This window comes from Eurypyga helias, unplaced genomic scaffold (genome assembly GCF_000690775.1).
Source record: "Eurypyga helias isolate BGI_N326 unplaced genomic scaffold, ASM69077v1 scaffold18317, whole genome shotgun sequence".
Lineage (NCBI taxonomy): Eukaryota > Metazoa > Chordata > Aves > Eurypygiformes > Eurypygidae > Eurypyga > Eurypyga helias.
In genome coordinates this window covers 37492-54587 of record NW_010261354.1, presented here as the reverse complement: position 1 = coordinate 54587, position 17096 = coordinate 37492, and the positions used below count along the sequence as shown (strand labels likewise).

General features: G+C 43.6%; 1 protein-coding gene across 1 annotated transcript; it reads left to right on the top strand.

The window, feature by feature from the left end:
* Positions 1-858: 858 nt before the first annotated feature.
* RIOK1 (RIO kinase 1) lies at positions 859-16626 on the top strand (the record flags this gene model as incomplete). Its single annotated transcript, XM_010155346.1, has 16 exons — positions 859-1060; positions 2200-2290; positions 3759-3828; positions 4527-4569; positions 5266-5358; positions 6291-6403; positions 6529-6609; positions 7156-7242; positions 7793-7930; positions 8535-8638; positions 10318-10424; positions 11574-11639; positions 13420-13539; positions 13793-13846; positions 14888-15031; positions 16516-16626. Coding segments are annotated over 16 exons (1624 nt in total), but the record flags the coding sequence as incomplete, so codon positions are not given.
* Positions 16627-17096: the final 470 nt, after the last annotated feature.

Here is a 17096-nt window from a genome sequence, read left to right as displayed (position 1 = left end):
GGGGGACGCTGCGCACTCTCCCCCTTCCGATGGCCTGAGACCTCGGCCTCGCCGCCCAAACGGGCCGTCCCTCTGCAGCCCCGGGCTGGCCGGGGCGGTTCCGCCTGGGTGTTGTTTGCTGAGCGTGTGGAACGCGTGGGGGAACGGTGGGTCGCGGGGCTCAGCAAACCACTTCGGGTCGGTCTGGAATTAAAGCACGTTTTCTGGTGGGCAGGAACTCTACAGCGTCTTACAGTTACTGGGAAGTGATGAGGAATGGCCTTGTGTTATGGGCTCAAGCCTTTTTTCTTCTACTTTCCCGTTTATTTAATTGAATGCCTGCAGAGAATCTGCCTTGGGACATACTCGTTCTGGCAGAAAAACATGACAGACCACAGACATCAAGACACGAGGAAGTCAAAAGGGTTCACGTCTCCCACAGATTCTTTTTTAAGCCTTTTTTCCCTGTGTAGGTTGTGCTTGCTGCCCTGAGTTCCTGGCAGGCTGTCTGTCTGCCTGCCTCCGGTGAGGTTTTGTGTATAATTTGTCAGGCGGCAGCAAGCAGAGTGGTTCATCTCTGCTGAAGGAGCCAGCTGGCCTCTTCCAGTGTGTTCATCCGATTGGAGTGAGAGGGATCCAAATAACTGCAGAACAAGTTAGAAGGCAGCACTGATGCGGTGAAGAAGATAATTCAAATGTAGCCCATCCTTGAAAGGCAGCAGCATCCTCGTGTATGTTTGCTTAAAGACAGGTGAAGTGAGAAACGTCTCATGGAGAGCTACACTTGTGGAAGCATTTGTTTTCAATAGGGTAAACATATTGAATTTTTGATGACTTACAATTGTTTGTAGTTATATAAACATTTGTATTTGTTTGAAGTGAATTTACGCAAGATACAGAAACAGTTAAAGAAAGTGAGGTCACTGAGAAATGCCGGTCATGCATGTGCAAGGAAGGTAACACTGAGGGAGGAGATGGTGATGATGACGATGATGAAGAGGAAGATGAAGACTGGGACTGGGATGATGAGGTGGGAAGACTCACGAAGCGCCATAATGCTGCTGGTGGATGCAATCCACAGGTATGTTGAAAGCTGTTTTGTGAGCATCAAGGGTACCCAAGAGCAAATGGGCCTAACCTGGAGGCTTTGTTCTTTGTTAGTGTTGCATTGAGCATAAATGCAAATGGATGTTTTTCCTCAAGAGAATCCCCTTCTTTTGAGTCCGTTGCTCTGCCACACCACGCGTGCACGCACATTGTAGCCAGAGTTCCTCTTGGTTTCCTTGTCTCTGTTGCTGGATTCTCTTTGTTCCTGCAGTTTTCCCTCTGTTCCTTAGCTTTCTCAACCTTTCTTTCTTTGCCTGCCCTGATCTCTACTGTTGTTGCTTACTCTTTGGTATTTGTTTTCTGTGTTTTTGAACATCTTCCCCATCTTTTCTATTTAATTTTGAGACACTGCCTGCTTGTCACACCCAGGGTGAAACAGGTTATGTTTTGGACTAACCTTGAAGGAGGCAAAAGAAAGCATAGGAGATGGAGAGAAGTGCTAGAAGTGGGTTAATTTAGAGTGGATGCTGTTGATGTAGAAACTGGCATTGTGCAGAACAGAAAGCATGTGTGATGTGAGAACTAAGCATCCTTCTTCCCCTCAGCCTGGACACTGAAGTTCTTAACCCCTTTTTCTTACTGATACCGACGTACCAGGCTAGTCGAGATGAATTGTAGTGACGCTGACGCGCAGCAGTTGTCACGGGCAACTTATTCTTGCCTTCACTTAGCAGTGTGTGATGTACAGTGTTGATAAAATCACATTCAGATATTAATTGTGCTTGGAGAAGACTGCCTGTGAGAAAAGATACCATCTTGGATAGTTTTATCTATTCTTTACCTTCTCATGTTTTCTCTCATTTTCCTCCTTGTTTGTGTCTGCTATTTCCCTTCCTTTTACAGATGGAAGAAGTGTTAATTGGAGTGACTTGCAGCTCAGTTCCCAGACTAAAAGTAACCATGAGCTGGGGCACTTTTTTGAATTTTAGCTGATGTGCCACCTGTATTTTCTTTTCTTGAATTAAATAAAAATTGATGTTAATCCATATCCCTTTCTGGTTTACTATTTAGCTTTAGGTGTAGGCATTTGAGCTGACTTTTCCAATTATATTGTTTGTAATTCAAATGGCTCTGTAGCAAGGGCAACTTATATTAACAAATCCTTTGTTTCAGGCAAATAGACAGACCTCTAGTTGCTATTCAGCAAAAATGTCTACCCCTACAAACAAGGCTTTAAGGAAATTTGAACATAAAATTAATTTAGGTGAGTATAATTGCATCGTCGTCTTTTATGACAACAAATACCTCTCAGATGTTCTCAGGCTAATTCTGGTTACTTTAGGTCAGAACTCACTGGAACAGCAGTTAACCATTGCCAGACAGATTAAAAAATGGCTTTTGTATACTTGAAGTTGCCTTTAGTTTCCATGAAGCAGCTGTCATATCTCTTTCTCTTCCACGTCAGAAACACAGGACTGTTTCATAGAATCACGGAGTGGTTTGGGTTGGAAGGGCCCTTAAAGACCATCTAGTTCCAACCCCCCTGCCCTGGGCAGGGACACCTTCCACTAGGTCAGGCTGCTCAAAGCCTCATCCAGCCTGGCAGGGATCCACAGCTTCTCTGGGAAACCTGTTCCAGTGCCTCACCACCCTCTCTGTGAAGAACTTCTTCCTGATATCCAATCTAAATCTCCCCACTTTCAATTTAAACCCATTCCCCCTTGTCCTGTCACTACAGGCCCTTGTAAAAAGTCCCTTACCAGCTTCCTTGTAGCCCCTTCAGGTACTGGAAGGTGCTATAAGGGCTCCCTGGAGCCTTCTCTTCTCCAGGCTGAACAAGCCCAACTCTCCCAGGCTGTCCCCATAGGAGAGGTGCTTCAGCCCTCTGGTTGGTTGGTTTGTTTTATTTTCTTCCCCTTACTTTCTCCAGCCCATGTGAAGTATTTCTTCCCTACCTTCTCTGTGGGAGCAAGCTGTTTGGCTGGAGGGAGGGTATCAGTTCTGTTGTGATGCTGTTGGTCACTCTCAAAGCTGCTACCACAGCTAAGTTTTCTAGACGATTGCAGTCTCCTGCAGTATAGTGTGGTACGCTATGCAACAGTTGTATATCCCACTGGGGTATAGTTCCGGTGATAAACGGAGGTGTGGCTGTCCTAACCAGTGTCGTTTGATGGGATGGAAATGGCTGCTCAGCTCAGGCCGTTAGGACTAGAGGTCGCTGTGGCTGGGGTCTTTTGGCAGGGTGGTAAACAGGGGTGGTGCTTTCCTTCATAACAGAGTGGTTTTAAAACGGAGGCTCAAAAGAGTGGTGCGCGTATATGTAGCCAAATACATCAGCTTTTATACGTTTAGCAATTAATCAAATAGCATTTTAAATACATCCTGGGGAGAGAATCCTGGAGGCTGTTGCTTATTCTGTTCAGAACAAATAGCATTCGATTGTGGTAAGACAAGGGTGGGCAAATTTGATGGTGAGATGTTACCCAAAAGGCATTACATCTTCAAGTCTGTGGGACTGTCTGGCTCAACTGTGTGGTTACCTTACCGTCCTACTTTGAAACGTCGATGGAGTGGGGAGCTCTGTACGTAGCTAAGCTGTGTTGTTAGGGAGAGCTGTGTTTGACACTGTGTTGTGGCATATCAGCTGGCAGCAGGGTTGCAGAGGCGATTCAAGACGTAGGAAACTTCTTTAGGTTTTGGTGTTTTTCATTTCTTCTTACATGTTTTTCCAGATAAGTTGAATTTTGATGACTCTGTTATAAACAGAGTCACAGAAAAGTCTCGACAGAAGGAAGCAGACATGTGAGTATTACTCCCGGTTCTATTTTCACATAAATAATTTAAACCCAGAAGAGTAGTTCTTATTTCCCAGTATGATCCTGAGCTTTGAATAAATTTATTAAGAAAAATAAAATTTGTAAGTAGTCTGCATGCAGTTTGCATGGTCTTAAACTTTTTGGTTTCCATTGTCTCAGTCATTCCAAAGTTTGGATCCTTCTGTCACTGTGGCTGGTAGCACATCTGATTGTATTGGTGTAGTGAGGCAGAAGCGATGGGTGTCATCCCACCAGCAAAAGGCTGTTTTATGCCTGATACTCTTTTTTTCTAAACAGAGGACCTTAAACAGTTGGGCTAAAAAAGTATTGGAAACCTTTTGAAAGTTCCTCCTGCTGATTTGGTGAGGGAAAGGTGCCTTCTTTTTAAATCTTTTTTTTTTTTTTTAAGAGCCCTTGAGCTCTAAGTTGTTAAGGCAGATACTGTTTTCTTCTGAATGAGCATAATTCAGTGGAGGCAAGATGGTCACTATAAAAGTGAAGGGTACTGATGTTTATGGGGTTTCTTCTGCCCTGCCTGCAGAAGAAACCTTTGCTTTAGTATGAACTGAAAGCCTTACTTCTTGAGGCTGGCAGCTGTTCTTTGATACGGAATGTCATGTTTTACTCTGTCAAGGTGCTGAATCCATATGTGGGGTTGTATAATTTTATTTTCACTTCTGCTAGGTACCGGGTCAAAGACAAGTCAGACAGAGCAACAGTAGAACAGGTAAGTTCTTAATTCATCCAGTTTCTCTTTTGACCGGAACAGTTAATGTGGAATTTTGGAATCTATGATAAAATGGATATTGTAGGAACAATGTTTTGCCTTGGAATTCTGTTTCTCTTGTTATGCTGAAGAGACTTGTTGTTTGTTTCTTTCCCTTATGAAGGTTGTGCTTGCTTCAGTAAATAACTTCGGAGCTCATTTTTGTGCTTAGCACTGTGATTTGATTGTCTGTGCAGTGCAGAATTCAGTCATAAGCTTTTATTAAATTCCAAAGAGCAATAAAAAATACTGGGTTTGCTTTTTTCTTTTTTTTTTTTTCTTTAGCAAGACTGAACTATTACTGACCCAAGACCGCAGGTCTGCTCTGTTTCAGTTGCGATAGCTCTGTCTTAAGAGAAACCTTATCTTAACACATTTAATGCAACTGTGGGTGGCAAATCATTCTCTTGCATCTCTTGTAGAGGTAGCTTAAGGACATATGCTTAGGTTAAAAAAAAAATCTTGAAAGAAAAAGTGAAGTGTTGTTCTAGAATCGTGGCAAAATTCTGGATGGTTGCTCTTTGGATTATCATTTGATCCTTGAGAATCGCCTGATGCTGTGGGTTCTTTAATATGGTACTGAGACTGGACGGTATTAGTAGATTTTGTCTTCTTCAAACAGAGCAACTGTGCTGACTTCCCTGTATTGTGTTTGAGGTGCTGGATCCAAGGACCCGAATGATTCTGTTCAAGATGCTGACTAGAGGTGTCATATCAGAAATCAATGGCTGCATCAGCACAGGGAAAGAAGTAAGTTTTGTTACAAATGGCGTGATGGTCTTTGTCTCAGCGAGCTGGGTGGAAGCTTATGGTGCTCAGATGTATTGAAATACTTGGGTTTAGTACTACCGTGTTTTTGGTAGGAAGTTATCTGAAGATAAAATGCAATTTATGTTGAAGGAAACAAGTTTCCCCACATATGAAAGATTTCTCAGGATACCTAAGTGTTATCTTACATGTGTGGATCGCGTTAACCTAGGTTGTGACTGAAATTTCTGGAAAGGGTATGTGTACGCGCAATATTAAACAGTGCCTGAAAAACATACAAACTCAGGTAATTCTTCCTTCACGTGAGCCTCTCTTCCATGCGGATGAGACCAGCTCCATGCGTCAGCAGGCGTGGGAGTATCTAAGTGGTGTAACAAAATTCTGTGTAAACTACTATTAAACCTTCATTGCTCTTACAAAACTAGTATGTTTGGGTGCTGTTATTTTCAAGTACTATTGCAGATAATAAAAGCATACCACAAATTTCCAAGTAAATTAATAAATCCGTTTTAGAATGCCAGCCTGATCTGTTTTTTTCCGAGTTCTAAGATGCTGATTAAAGTCATACTACTTCTTTGTGCAGAGGATGGAGTGTCGATGTGAGGTTTTTAGGGCCTAAGTAGTGCACAGACTGAAGTTAACCCTTCATGCAAGGGCTTGTTTCAGTTTCCAAAATGTGGATGAGGCAGAGTTTTCTTGTGCATTGTTGGCTCTGTCCTCTATGAATTGTCACACCCCTGCCCGTTCTTAGGTACTTCCTGTGAGCTGCCTCTGGTAGACAAAGAGATTGCCCTTGTGTGCACCTCAGCTGGGTTAGCTGGTCTTTGCCAGGATGTCAGAAAGAGAAGAGAGAGGGTTATGTTGGTTTGAAGAGTTTTTCTTTAATGTTATTTCTTCCCTTTATAATCTGATAGGCTAATGTATATCATGCCAGTACTGCGAGTGGAGAGAACAGAGCAATAAAGATTTACAAAACCTCTATTCTGATGTTTAAAGATCGGGATAAGTATGTGAGTGGTGAATTCAGGTGAGCTGGAGTTCTGCCTGGGTTTACGGGAGAAGCGGGGTTGTTTGAAAGATGGCAAAATAGCTGATGTTAATGCTGCATTGATAGGCTAACAACAGTCCCTGCTGTCTTTTATTTATGCCAAGATTTCGTCATGGATATTGTAAAGGCAACCCAAGAAAAATGGTGAAGACGTGGGCTGAAAAGGAAATGAGAAATTTAATAAGGTGATTCTTCCAGTTTTTATTTCACCATGTAAAGGTAACTGAAACTCGTAAGTGTATGGGAGTTGCTGTTGTGTTGCTAGACTGTGACTATCACTGCCTTTTAGGGTCTCTGCAGGGAAGTGTCTTAAGCTTCACTGTGGGAGAGAAAAGAAAGGGGAGGGAGGAATGAAGATACTCCTTTGTCTTGCTGCTCATGCTTTGAGCTCTCCAGTATCTGAAGGCTCTCTCTGACATGACTGAAAAGTGAGCAAAAGCTAGAAATAGCTGCTGCTGAGTAACATCACACTGTGTGATACAGGTTAATCTAGGATTAACCTGAAATGTAAAGGTTCTCTCTCTGATACAGAAATGTTTAGAGAAGAGTCAGAGCCAGAATGTTGGTGGGGTTTTGTATTCAGTTCCTAGTTGCTCTGCGCAACGAGAATTTTATGAGCAAAGGAGCTCTAACTGTGTACTATGTTTAAAGCAACAGAGCTCCTGTAGCCACCGCTGCGATGCAACTAGTAGTTTGGTTTTGTTTTTCTGTGCTTTGTTCCTGTGTCCCAGGTTGAATACAGCCCAGATACCTTGCCCAGAGCCAATTATGCTAAGAAGTCATGTGCTTGTCATGGGCTTTATTGGTAAAGGTGATAGGTAAGTATCCTTAGAAAATCAAGTATTGTTTTATTAGTAGCTTTCCACATCATTTTATTAAAAACAAACAAAGAAAACAACTCTGAATTTGCCTACTATTACTTTAGGCCCATAAAATGAACATGTTACTCTTACTTGTGCATGTGACCTGTAGAATATGCAGACATTTGCCAGCTACTGCTGCAGACAACCTGCGTGATGTTGAAGCCTCAGTTGTCTGCAAACTGAATTCATAAAGTGGCTTAACCAGAGATTTAAGGCTGGAAGGGCTTTGCTAATCATATGTGAAGGTAGCACATGTTCTGTAGTGGACACAGTAACATGACACGGTCCAAATCGGCTCACGTTGGAAACACAGCTTCAGTATCTTTGGCAAGCATGTACCAGGCTTTGCTGCCCTTTGTGCTGTCTCCATGCACTCGGTTGCTCATGCTGACTTGCTTGACACACTTAAGGAGCAGAAGGATCAGGTACAGCAGTTAAAGCATTTGCAGCTGGTATAAAGAAGGAAAAAGTACTCACGTTCTGTTACTTGTGTTGTAATTTCAAGGCCTGCTCCTCTGCTGAAGAACGCTCAGTTATCTGACTCCAAAGTCCGGGAACTGTACCTGCAAATCATCCAGTACATGAGGAGAATGTACCAGGATGCCAGACTTGTTCACGCAGATCTCAGCGAGTTTAATATGCTGTACGTTTTTAAACTTTGCTCGGAATTGTGACAGCTGAAATGTATGCATTGGCAACCTCTGTGTGAGAGTACTAATCTACCTTCAAGGGAGGGTGGGGTCTGGGTTTTGTAACTTGTGTAATAGATTATGCAGTTTTTAACCCAGATCTGAGCTTCCTCTGTTTGAAAAAAACCATGCTCAAAACTGACCAAACAAAACAAAAAAAAAACCCAAACACAACCACAAACTCACCAACCACAGAAAAATGCCCTAAAAAACCCCTCCAAACGGAAAATCCTCTCACAAACAAAAAAAACCCCATCAACCAGCAGAAAAAAATAGTAAGGTATCTTTCTTTTTCTCCCCCTCCCATCCCTAATGTTGGTTTTTTGGCTCATGAGAAGACCATTTCTTTAAAGTTTAATAAAACAGCTTGTGCATAGGGAGGGAAAGGATTGACCCAAAGAAGCCACTCTGGCCCCGGCGTGCGAGGTGTATGCTAGAGAAGTCTGTTAAGACTGTTGGCTGGCTCTTGGAGTCTGGAGCAGCTTTGTTCCCTGCCCCTCAGCCACCTCCTTTGTGACAGCAGTGGAGTGAGCGGGGGTCTCCCGCCTGTGTTCGCAGATACCACAGTGGGGGCCTGTACATCATCGATGTGTCTCAGGCCGTGGAGCACGACCACCCGCATGCGCTGGAGTTCCTGCGGAAGGATTGTGCCAACGTCAACGGTGAGTGGGCCGCGCTTCAACGCTTGTTCAGGTAGCTGGTTTGTTTAGGAGTGTGTACCCTGTTCACCTCTGTTCTTTCAGGTATAACTGACTGTAGAAGCTGCCAAACATCAGTTACAGTGCTCCCTCTCCTAGGTCCTCATGGCTTCCTCGGGGAGCAGTGTACTGTGCTGAGATCAGAAGCGTGTTCTAGCCTATTTTGCTGGAAATCACCTGCCCAAAGCGAGTCAGCTGGCTGAAATCTCAGGTTTATCACAAAGTGGAGGCCGGTCCCAGTCTGCAGTAACGCTCACCCCAGTCTTAACTTCCCTTACTTAAAGAACTGAGCAGACATACTGAAGTGTTTCCTTCTTTGAGTGGAATCCGTGTCTGGAATTCCTCAGCTGGGGAGCAGTTACTGTGTTATGACGTTCCCTGCACTTACTTGTCCAGGTCAGCTGGGAGGATCAAGGCATAGAGTCATTCATTAGAGATGTTATCACTTGTCCTAGTGTTTTGATAAACAAGGTACCTTTATGGTATTTTTCTCTTGAAAATCTGCTGTTCTTACGTGAATGTGCGTGTTGTGTAACAGACCTGCGCCTCTTGGCAGGCTGCGTTCCTCTCGGAGGATGGGAAGTCTCTCGCTTCAGCCCACTGTTCTCCTTGCTTTCTTTTTAGATTGACTACTTTCTAATTTTAGAGACTCGTGAAACTCTGGGGTGGGGGGGGAAAACCCGTGCGTTTTGATGCTTTGTGTTTGTTGACACCCAGTATGCTAGTTTTTCTTTACTCCTTTTTTGTTAATGGATTTCTAATAGCACCCTTCTGGCTCAGACACTTGCACCCTTGCTTTTTTCCATGTCTCTTGGCTTGCTCTCCCTGCATGTTATAGTGCCTAGGTGAGTTGCAGTGGTTTTGGTGTTTTGTTTGTTCTGCCAGTGCAACTTTCTTCACATAGTCATCCTACAGAGACTGAGAAACACCTTGCTTTACACTCGGTGTGATCATTGCAAAGACCCGTGGTTCCATGGGCACGGAGAGCTGCCTCTAAACGAAATTCTTTTGGTCTTTCTATGATTAATTTGTCATGGTGAGAGATCTTCTGAGAACTTTAGTAGGAAACACTTACTTGGTAGTCCTCAGTGTCTTTCACTGCTGTTTTTCGGTACAGAAGTGTAGCCTCCAAATATGGCTATATTTGACTCGAGAAACTAGTTCTGAGTGTCGTATTGAGAAAAATTCTAATATGTTAACTCATCTGCCCTTTTAGGTGGGTCATAATTAGGTGGTACTGTGTTTCAGTGGACTTTTGTTTCTCCTTGCTAAAAGTTTGAGGTCTACGTTCCTTGTTCTTTGAAAAATGTTTCTCATCTTAGTCGTCGCAGATACTACATCTGTCTTAATGGAGCAGAGGTTAAGAAGTACACAATTTAAGTCTGGCTTCTGCTAAAATTGCTTTGGCTTTTATATTTATCCAGTTACTCTCAGTATTTGTTGCACCTGGAAGATGAACAATTTCATTTCAGCTGGCCAAGAGTCATCCGATACGTAAACCCATTATGATGCAGCACGTGCTGCCGAGTCTTTCCCAAGTCATCAGGGCCGTTGGCTTGCTGTAACTGTCACTTTAACATCAAAGCTGCATATTTGACACGTAATTAATTCTGGTGTTTGTCTCTGCCTTTGCTTCCTGGTAGACTTTTTCCAGAAGTACAATGTTGCGGTGATGACTGTGAGGGAGCTGTTTGAGTTCATTACCGATCCTTCCATCACAAGTGAGAACATTGATGACTATCTGTCCAAGGTAAGACCGCCTGCCGTTGTGGCTTACGTAGGAAGACTTGAACGATGAGAGCAGACCTAGTTCAAGCTCCTTCATCTCATTTACGCTCTCCTGCTCTTGAAGGAAGCTGGTACATGACACTGTTATGCCAGCGCTTCAGAAATACGAGCGGGTCCTTTCCATTGACACCATTCTAGGATGAAAACACTTTCTTTCTGCTTTTTCCCAAAAAGGCGAGTCATGAAAATGCAAATGTCTGTTTCATGTGCTACTGAAACCAGGATGCTTTTAAATTAGTTTGTTCTTTTTGGCAAGAAATAGCTCTGCAGAAATATAACTGTGTTCATGTAGAGTATGGGATTAGGAAAGCGGGTTTGAGCAGGGTGGGCTGAGGGAGGGAGGAAAGGAGTGGCTCACAACAGTGTAACTCCAAGGTACGTGGTCTTGCTAGCCAAACAGAGCAGCTGGCAGAACGTGTTGATTCTAGGAGGAGTTCAACTTATGCAGTGCTGCTAGCATCACCCATGTATTTCGTCTCTAGCTGCAAGTCCTCTGCTCCCAGTTAGGCCTTTCTTTAAAAGGGAAAGTAGGGGGAAGAAAAAAAGGCTTTTTAAGTTAACTCAAGATAAATGGGGGCCACGAGCCATGCCCAGAGTGGAGATTTGATGTGTTGCTCTTGGTCAAGACCACAAGGCGGAGACTGAGTGTGGTCCAAATACCAGTACAGCACGCGGATTCCTGGGTGTTGTGTACCTACTGTCATAGCGGAGGTTGAGTGAGACAGGGCTGTGCCACATTACTGCCCTCACTGATGCTCCTCTGGCTTGCTCAGTCTGCGTGAGAAGAGCCAACCTCCAGGGCTGAGCACAGCTGACTGTTCTCCTTGCGCTGTTACGTCCTGTAGCCATCCTGGGCCTGCCATAATTTGGCCTGGAAGGAGCAGCAAGCATGTTTTCCCGCTATCAGTGAAGCAGATCTGCAGCTGTAAACGTGCTTCGCAGAAATGTTGGTTACCGTTGGGTGTCGCTCAAGGCATTGCCATAGGGAAAGCTGCAGCGTTTGGGAGTGATGGCGTGGAGTACAGGGAGAAGCGCAGATGGGAATGGTTAGTTGGATTAAGTGATGTGATTCTGAAGAGTGATAACTTTGTATTGTTTTGCATTTCTCTAGGCGATGGAAATAGCATCGAAAAGAACAGAGGAGGAAAGATCCAGTCAGGATAAAGTGGATGAAGAAGTAAGTGAGGATTTTTGTTCCTACAATGAAATTAATACTAACCTCACCTCTCCTAACCAATGGGAAGTGTTCTGTTTTATTTGGCAAAATGTGCAGTTGGTAAGTGAAACATGGTTTGTGATAGTAAGATGTCTTCAACTAGCTGAGATACGAAGTATTAAGGGATGCCATGTGTAAAAGCTGACAGCAGTATGGTGTTAGAAGGCAAATACGCCGTTTCCTAAAGCACTTTTTGCTTGTAGCTAGGTCCCTTGATGTGTCTTCCAGTTCAGTTATCAGAAACACTGAGTAGAGAGATAGAATCATAGAATCACAGAATGGTTTGGGTTGGAAGGGACCTTAAAGATCATCTAGTTCCAACCCCCCTGCCATGGGCAGGGACACCTTCCACTAGACCAGGTTGCTCAAAGCCTCATCTAGCCTGGCCAGATCTGATTATGCCAGTGTTTTTGGACTAGTGACACAGAAGCAGGAGAACACGCATGCTATTTAGAGACAGGCATTGACCAAATTGCCCATCTAGCTCTAGACAGTCTAATTGAGTTCTTCCACGTGCTGTTCCTCCCCTTTTATGTTGAGTGAAGCTCGCTCAAGTCCATTGCAGAAAACTGCTGATGTTCTGGAAAGGCTTGATGTAAAGATAAAACAATTTCTGTCTTAGTCTTAACTCTCTCTTCCAGAAGAGTTTACAAAAAACCCTAAACAAACAAAACCCAAACGTACTGCTTCACATGGTGTTTATCTTTGCAGTCAATTACTACCTGATTTATCAAAGGCTTTGCTTTTTCTCTTGGAGCTCTGCAGTTTTTACTAACTGCTTCTGGCTCCAGCTTGGCCAAGGAAAGATAATTTTTTTTTTTCCCTCCCCCCTAAAATATCCTCAACATACTGAAATACGGGGTCAGATGATAGTGTTTTGTTGCAAGCCCATCTTTTGCAAACCAATTATTCCTTTACTTATATAAAGGTACTGACCTGTAAGAGAGAGGGTTTAGTAGCATCAAAGTTCAGTTTTATTTCTCTCAAACGTCTCATGTGACCTCGTTTGTGTCTCTTTCCTCGCGGAAGAGTTGAGCTGATCAAGGGGACGCGCTGTGGAGGTGGGGAGCCTCTGCTCTTTGCACAGCACTTGGGCTAGCAATTACTGTCATGAATTATGCTGAGTTTGTGCTGGGATTGAACTGATACCGTGGAAAAGAGGAGCAAAATACTTCTCCGGGCTGGTAGTGACTTAAGTTGGCTGTTTCAGAAAGACTTTTAAGTATGTTGTTGATACTGCAGTTAGGTTTTACTGTACTATACTGCTGCAGGAACCCTTTTTGAGTTGGACTGTAGGTTGAAGCAGGCACGGTATAAAGAGATTAAGTCCTAACTGCATTTTAGTGGAGTTGCCCCCTGAAGGTACTGTAAGCATCACAATAAAAACATTGAACATTGGAGAAAATCTTTAGAATACAAAACCTTAGGACTCAAACTGGTTAAGAGATGTTGGAAGGCTCAGGGAATTTTGTAAGTGGCCTGGTGGTAGCCATGCTAAGGAAGGAGCCTTATTTGTCATGAGCTATCAATAATGTGTAGGCTGCATGCTACGGCTGCTCCTGCAAAATTAAAGGTACTCAGCAGTTCAAATGATAGTGGGTGACTGCCATGTTCATTTTCAGTTTCCCTGAGCCATGAAATCCCTCATGATTGTTCTCCTAAAGGATGCATAATTAGGGAGGAAGAACATCATGAAACTACATGTAAATTAGTAAGTGTGCATTTCTTTTTGCTCTGTTAGGTGTTTAAGAAGGCTTACATACCTCGAACTTTGACTGAAGTTAAAAATTATGAGAGAGATGTGGATATTATGATGAAATTGAAAGAAGAGGACATGGCACTGAATGTTCAGCAAGATAATGTGAGTAGACATGCTGAGGCGCTGCAAAAAAAAAAAAAGAGGGAATATGAATTCTTACTGGAAACTGATTGCAACAAACGAAAACAGAAGCCTTGTCAGAGCGTGGAGTGCTGAATCTAGAGTCATTCTTTAAAATTGTGGGATTAGTACAATGTGGGTGGGGGTTTTTTGGTGTTGTTTTTCCTCTGGGCACAAAGACTTAAGACTCTTATTTTGATAACCTCATTTTCTTTCTCTTTCTCCCTGTGTGTAGATTCTCTACCAGACCGTGACAGGGCTTAAGAAGGATTTGTCTGGTGTTCAGAAGGTGAGAGGGCCTTTTCGAAATCCTTCATTTTAAGCTCTTTTCTGAAAACGGCTATGAGGGGCTGAGACACCGTGAAAGAAGCCTCTCGTCTGCAGAGTGACCTTTTACGGCCAGGATGGGTCTGGCATCACGGCGTATCTGCACACCACGTGACTTGCTTCCTTGCACTGTGGCTGATGCTGGGTTGCTTGAGAATGAATTCGATGATCCTTGCTATGGCTGTGGTCTCTAAAGTTAAGGTGGAGGGGAGAGAAGACCTTTACCAATTACGGAAAATGTTTTCAGGTGTAGCCATTTGGTGCAGGCCCATGACTACAAGTTTTGACACATCACAGTAGCTTCACTCTGAGAGTGTAAAGAAAAACCCTGCAGTATAAGGTGTAAGATATTATGTCCGAGTATATTTGAAGTACTTAACAGTGACACTTCTGTAAAGAACGTTGGGTAAGAAGTTGGGTACAGAGCAGTCTGTAGGAGTGTAACTCAGGTCGGTTACTCAAGGCCGGAGCCCTGTGTGGCTTCCCCTTCCTTCCTCTGTAAATGTTATCTAGTAGGGGTGTAGACCGTTTTAAAATGGAAACATAAATATGGATGGGGTCAGGCTATGGCACAGTCTCCAGGCATGTTTAAGTGAATTTCCAGTGTAGATGCTTTTGTTTGCAATAAAGCCTACATACAGTGCCCCCAAGGTAGATTTTGGAACGATCCAAATGCAATTAGAAATTGGCTTCCACGTACATTAGCAAATTGCTGTTTAACTTAGGGAAATAAGTTTGGGAGTGCCAATTCAGCTGTGCCGTGAGCCCCGACCTAAAAGATTAGTGCTGTACATTCTAGATGCCTTGTTCTTAGTTTGGATTAACCCACCTTTCGTTCTTTCTCTTGAGACGCAGCGGTGGCTGTAGTAAAGCAGGTGGCGCAAGCTTGACTCAAGGGTGTCTTCGTAGGAGATTCTGGTTTGCTACATAGATGCAGTGCGTGTGTATTGTCGTTAGGCCTCTGTTCTGGTGTGATATAATTCCCTCTTGATATATCTTGCAGATTCCCGCACTTCTTGAGGAGGCGTCGGACGAGTCGGAAACGGGCTCTGATGATGATGGCGGTGGCTCCGAGGGCTCTGATTCAGACTGTGAAGAATCTGTGCATCCCAAAGATAAACCTGCTGAAGTTAGCATGGACAAAAAGGTCAGCTTGCCAGGGGTTGTTTATTTTTCCCACCTCTGATAATGTGATAGGAAAAATCCATACTTAATTCTGCATGTTCCTTGCCACTTCTTGTCTGAAACAGGTTCTGAACTTTTCCCGTTGTGGAGAATGAGAGCAGAGAACATGCGTTTCATTACAGATGCTTCGTTAGTGGTGGGTTTGTGTAGAGGAACATAGCCCTCTGTGGCCTAGAGAGGGCTGGAATAGAGATCTCTGCAGGGAATTCTGAGGCTATACAAAGCAGAATTTAGTGAAGCCTGGGCAGCTCTTCAGTTCCTCTGGTTACTCTTCCAGGCTTTGGTGTGCAGGTCTGTGGTCGTGGTCCCTCATCAACCTCCTTTTGCCCGGGGTGCTGAGACCACTCGTCTGTAGAACCGGAGACTTGGTGACAGAGTTTGCACCATGGTGGCTGTTGCAGTACCATTAGCACAGACTGGCTAGCTTTGCGGTGGGCAAGAGGCACAAAGCAGTCATACAGGAGGATTATGTACGATTTGGGCTTTTTTTAAGGTTTCATTTTCCAAACTGCAGAGCGAGTGTGGTCTGTTTTGGTGAGGCTCCTCTGCAGAGCGTCGCCAGTGGGCGAGAACCTTTTGGGAGCCTTTTCAGTGCCATGCAAAGGAAGGATGAAGCTTGCTGGGCTTAAGGGCTTCCAGATTTGGGGGTTTGCTTGTTAGGGGTTTCTTACTAGAAAAGGTAAGATAATACATTCCTTGTCTGTCAGCTAAAAGTACAGTGCTCTATTAGACACTTTCCATCAGCCTAGAGCTGCTGCCTTTCAGATGTGCATTAGGGAAGTCTTGGTTGGTCACTGCTCAACCGTATGGATAGGTTCTCATTTGGACATTTTTGTGTAAGATGAGTTGGGGTTTTTTTTGTAACCTGTGTGTACAGCTGTGGGTTGAACAACTGATTAGCAGCAACTACTTTCACCCCCCACCCCATGATGCTGACTTGTCATTTTCCAGTTGTCTGGCATAAATTCCAGTGTACTGCAATAGCACAGCAGCCTTTCTTGCCAATCCTGCTGATCATCAGGTTGCTCTGAGTTACCAGCAGTGACTGGGTTGGTATTTTTGCATGACGTGTAGTAACAGAGTATAGTAGCCCCATGGGTAGCAGAAAACCTAGAATTAGGCATCCTGTTGTAATCTTAGGTGTAAGTAGCATGAGTTAGGAGTGCCTGTTGTTCCTTTTCTTCAAAGGTTGCATGAAACTCAGGTTTTAACTAGTTTGAATTTTGCCTTGTTATTAGCAGTGTGCAGCTCTTAGCTCCACCCCTAACCTATATTTCTTTTTTCCTTTTCCCTCACCGTTCCTATTCATTTTTTTAAATTTCTTCCTCTTGATAATTAACACACCACATAAAAATGAGGTTAACTCATTAATGTAACAATTGATTGACCTGCTCGAAATCTCTCATTCCTTCTGGGTTTAAGTGAATGGTGTTTGGTCTTTTCTAGGAAAGGAAAAAGATGGTTAAAGAAGCCCAAAGAGAGAAGAGAAAAAACAAAGTCCCAAAGCATGTGAAGAAGCGGAAAGAAAAGACTGCAAAAATGAAGAAAGGCAAATAAAATCAGCTTTGGCTTGGGGAAAGGGATTGTTTATTGTGGGTTATTTAGTTACCATCCTTCTTATTTTTTAAAATTAAAAATGCTTTATTTATATACATAGAGTATTAACCGTGAGGGTGGTTTTGTTAACAACATGGTGTAATTGTTTGAACAGAGTATATGCCGTGGAGTTTCTCAATAGGAAAGGAGGAGTTTAACCCTTGTGCATATTAAAATCCTTTACCTGTGCAGGTTTAACCTGTTGGTAAACTCACCTTGATTAGATCCTGGGGTCTTATGCCCCTGCCTCACACTGCGTATGAGCGAGTTCCGTTTGTTCCAGAGCAGTGACTTGATCCAAACAGATTCCTGGAGGAGGGGGAACAGCGATTCAAAGGCCTGCACTGCCTTCACAGTATGGAAGCAAATGGAGCTATCTATCCTTTGCAGGCTGTCGCAGCCACCCCTGGATAACCGTGCAGGCACTGTGC